At 43.2% G+C, this 4,560-nt stretch overlaps 1 protein-coding gene across 1 annotated transcript in view; it reads right to left on the bottom strand.

Annotated features, from left to right (window-relative positions):
- Positions 1-2,618: 2,618 nt before the first annotated feature.
- The window catches only part of LOC310867379 (contactin-associated protein-like 5), a gene marked incomplete at its 5' end in the record, with an annotated part of 161,094 nt that continues 159,152 nt past the window's right edge, over positions 2,619-4,560 (bottom strand). The window contains 2 exons of the mRNA XM_083777412.1: positions 2,619-3,261; positions 4,531-4,560. The exon at positions 4,531-4,560 is cut by the window's right edge and continues 39 nt beyond it. Coding sequence (XP_083633538.1) covers positions 3,038-3,261; positions 4,531-4,560 — 254 coding nt within the window. The 3' untranslated portion in view covers positions 2,619-3,037. The remainder of the gene's footprint in view (positions 3,262-4,530) is intronic.

Raw genomic sequence — 4,560 nt, 5'->3', positions numbered from 1 at the left:
CAAATACTTTGCAGATATATAATAATAATTCAAGCTTTCTTTACAGCTGCAAAGTTGCTTACAATCAGATAGGACTTTTAGGTTTCTCTGCATGGGCTGTCAAAGACAGAAAGTAGTTTTTTGCTACTCATTAGGCGTTCCCGCATAATTTCCAGTCACGTGTGTAGCCTCTATAAAACAGGTGCAAATATTTGCAACATACAACACAGGGTTATTAGGGTTATTATGAGATTATTAGTCCAGACATCGGCAGACGGCTTTTATGGACATTCTATACGTCCACAAAGTGTTAATGCTGGCACACTTTGCTGAAGTCTGCAAATGTAGTTAGCTTACATAAAAATGTCATCCACATAACCACACAATATCCAAGAAAGCACCGGTCTTTCTACAGCTCTTTCTAATTCTACAAGTCCTAATGTGACCCATTTTCAGGTTGTAGATCTATAAAGGTCTCTAATGACATGCAGCGACGGCTCCAGAAAATTGTGCTATGGGGGGGCTTATGGATCTTGGTTTAGAAGTCAGTCAATTGGGCTTGTTTTGAGGGGAGGATTGGGGGGGGGGGGGGGGCTAAGCCTCCACCAGAGGGGGCCCCCTTGCCCCCCCTGGAGCCATCCCTGATGACATGCCCAACACAGGGACGCCTAAAGTGGTTAAGATGCATAAAACAATTATTCTTTTACGACGTAGTGCATGAAGAGAGAACAAGTGATAGTCAGAGAGACAAAGAGCGAGTCAAAGAGACAGGGAAAAAACATTCAATTTTTGTTTAGTTTTTTTCTCCAAAAAGAATGTCTGATTTTATTAAACATATATTCATAGTATACTTGTACAATTATAGCCATAGAAAAACGGCCCGTTTAAATAACCACGATATCAACATGAGTACAAAAAAAGTAATTTATAACTTGCTGTCAAGGACACTTTAATTGGAAAGAAAACAAGTTCTCAGACAATACTTTTGTCAATCTCTACTTGATGTGATTGAGTGCTTGTTAACAGTTGGTTGATGAGGAAAACGCTCTGCATAACGATGAGCCCAATCTTACAACACAGACTATTGGCAGAAAGCTTATTTACCGTAACACATTTCATTTTCCCCTTTATCAAATGTCAGGACATTTTGTGTGTTCTGATTCAGAATGTCATTAAAAACAGGGTTGTGTACTAGGTGTTAGCTCGCCAATATTATCTGCAATTAATTACAGTTCAATTGGGTTATTTGTGCACGATGAATGAATGCTTAAACAGCGCCATTTCTATGCTTGCAAATAAGTTCTCTCCCAACGTTTATTTGTTGATTAGACATAGTCATGTTTTCACTCTGCCATCCCTGATCTTCTACTTTTACCGTGAGAAAAAAAAGAAAGAAAAAAAAATATTATATAATTATAAAATATATAAAACAAAATCCATAAAGCATTTGTATACATTATCTATCATCAATTTATCTGCAAACTGAGAGCCTTGTGAAACATAAAAAGAACAATGCAAAACAACCCAAAAATATACCTAATGTCACATTTTTTGAAGAGGATAGATTGAAGAGTGACAAATCGTCGCTGTCGGGTGGAAAGCTTTTATTTCCAAAAAAGGTTACTTTTCAGGAAATGGAGGCAACATTTTCAGAAAATAATGAAAATAGCAGATCTACAAGGTCACAGGGGCCATTTTCACTACTTTGGCTTGACACACTTGTTCGACGTAGTGCATTAAGTGGACAAAGAAACATAAAACAAAATTTGAAATGTTGAGATACATGGTTTCTGCCAGACAGCGACAAAATACGAAAGAAAAATGAGGATAAAACTAAGAGACATAACAGGGCAAAATACAGTAAAAAACGTTCGTTTATGCTAGCTCTTTGAACATGCTTAGGAGCGCCTGACCGTCCGGGAGTCACTCAAATGGGATTTTGATGAGAAACTTTCTCCGCAAAGAGGGGACAGACAGCAGATGCTACTGTGTACGGTTTACTAGGCAATTTTTAAATGCACTCCGGCTGTGGAAAAATCCAGCCTTTGCAGTCTGAAAAGATGCCAATGGCTTAACAGAAGATATATACCCATGTCAAATATTACAGGCAAATCCGGTGGTGCTGTCTTGACAGAATACAGTATTATCTTCTAAAGTTTTGACTACTACACTGTCACGTTAGGGCCAACAACAAGCCTCTCTATGCACTGACACAGAACATCTGAGACCCTGCATTGCCGTATTCGTTGCCTTCCTACGAGAATAGTGCCGGGGATGTGTCTGGGATAGAAAGGATTGCTTCTTCAAGGATTGCCCTATAGATACTTGCATTGATTTCATTGGCCAAATTGACTTCAGAAGGCAGGGGTCCATGAGGCTCGAAGATTCACTTTGCATTCCCTTTTTTTGTTTTGTCCTATGTGTGTCTAGGGCTGTCTTTTTCTGATGGCTTTCTTTCATGCCTTACAGTATAGTGATTTGCTAGACTTCCTCCTGGTGCTCGTTGTACCCGCTCCACACACATCCCATATCCACTGTCCCACATCTCCTCTCTCTCTGCCGAAGAAACCTGAGGGACCGTTTTAGACGTTTTCATCCATTAGTGATGCCAACCTGGCCCAGGGTGTCCTTTGTGTTCCCGAAGGGCATATGATCCGTTGCATTGCACCCATACATCTCGCTCTCTAAATGGCACTGTGTCCTTTTCCTTTTGTGTTTTTCCCAGCGCTTGGCTTGGCAGACAGACAGACAGACCAACATCATCATCATCATCATCAGCTAAAATACCTGTCCTACAGTGTATATCTACACACGTAATGGGGTACGGGAATAGACGGAGAGAGGGGGGGGATCGCTCGCTCCCACAAGTTTATCTTTTCTATTCGGAGACCGAGCTGTCCTCTAATCCGTCCTAACCTGGGCGGAGGGAAAGGCCCCCCCAGACAGAGCAACGCTTTAATCCTGCGGGGGCGTACTAGACAGCTGGACAGAAAACAGAAGAGAGAGAGAGGTAAGCGATGGCTAGAGAAGGCTCGTCTGTGTTGGTTGGTTGGTTGTGTCATATGTAGTACTCCTTCATGTTGTCCCTGACGGCGCTGCCGTGGTGCTGCAGGTGCAGCTCGGCCCGGTAGGCCGTCTCCAGGCTGTGTCTGTGCTCCTCCTTCTCGCTCATGCTGCCGTTCCTCCTCTGGGCCCCGCCCCCCCGCCGCCGCTGCTGGTACAGGAAGCCACAGACCACCGCCAGCACACACAGAGCGCTGAAGACCACCGCTGTGACCACACCTGGACATGGAGCCAGAGGGGGTGGGGGGGGCACACACATACACACGTTAGCATATCAGCGGTTCTCAAACGTTTTCATGTCCCCCCAAATTGAAATGAATTTTGCTGCGGATCCCCCCATCTGAAACGGTTGTGTGCCAGCCAGCCAGCCAGTAGCAACTCATCACTCACTCACCCTGACCCATGTCTCTGTGTTTACTGACCGACATCTCCCCTTTCACTCTGGGCTGTCACCTCTTTCACTGATTGGTCTAGAAGTTGGGTGGGAGGACCCCTTGGTTTTACAGGCATGGGGGTTGCGCATCTGAACCAGACAGAGGACATCACGTGGCCTCGACTCGTTATCACCGTTTAGGTGATAAGATTATCACCTACAGTAAAAGGTGAGTTGCTACTCACATAAAACTGTATGTTTTATGTGAGTATGAATGAGCCTTAACCCTGCCAGACAACAACAATAATTATGCTGCCGTCCTAGCAAAGATGTGGGATGGACAGAAAGACGGATGGAGTGCAAACCTCCAGCGTTCCCCCAGAGGTGTGGTGCTGATGAGAAAAGTTGTTGTCCTTGCACTGATATGGGAATCAAGCAAACAATACTGATTGTAATTGTAATAATTAGCTGCTCATACTTGCTGTCGGACAGAAACCTTGTATCGCCATACAGTCAGTGTCACACAACAGTAGAAAAAGCACAGAACCGATTGTAATGTGACAAAGTTGTAGATCTGCTATTTTTTTAATGTTTAAAGTTATGAATTAGTTTGAAATAGTTTGTTAGTGATGAGCTGTCCAGGTGACACTGATGCTCGTTACTGGACTATATAATATATATAGGCTATATATATATATATATATATATATATATATATATTACACACACATGTATCTTTGTGTATTTGGTCTGCCGTTTCATCAATCCATTCTATCGCTGTACAATACAATTATATCTGACTGAAAGTCATTCTACGACCGAGACATATTTTATTTTCCAGTGCAAACAATACCCCTTACGGTATAATTACTTAGAAGGCCAGCTTTCTGCCACAGAAGAGCCTAAATTGCTGTGCGTTATCCTGTCTTGACAGACACGTTATTCAACGGAAATGTGGGCGGCGAGAGCAAGAGGCACGTCGGCAGATAGGCTGGGGCTCATTTCACAGGAGACTGACTTTGACAATTGAGCACTATAACAACTGGGTGGGGGGGTATCCGGGAGAAAGAGAGAGGGAGAGAGAGAGAGAGAGAGAGAGAAAGAAGAAATCTCACCTCCAATTACTGCCGAGTTGCTTTGTGAAG

This window comes from Protomyctophum parallelum, assembly GCF_964188405.1.
Source record: "Protomyctophum parallelum genome assembly, chromosome: 11".
Classification (NCBI taxonomy): Eukaryota; Metazoa; Chordata; class Actinopteri; order Myctophiformes; family Myctophidae; genus Protomyctophum; species Protomyctophum parallelum.
This window is presented reverse-complemented; position numbering and strand designations above follow the sequence as displayed.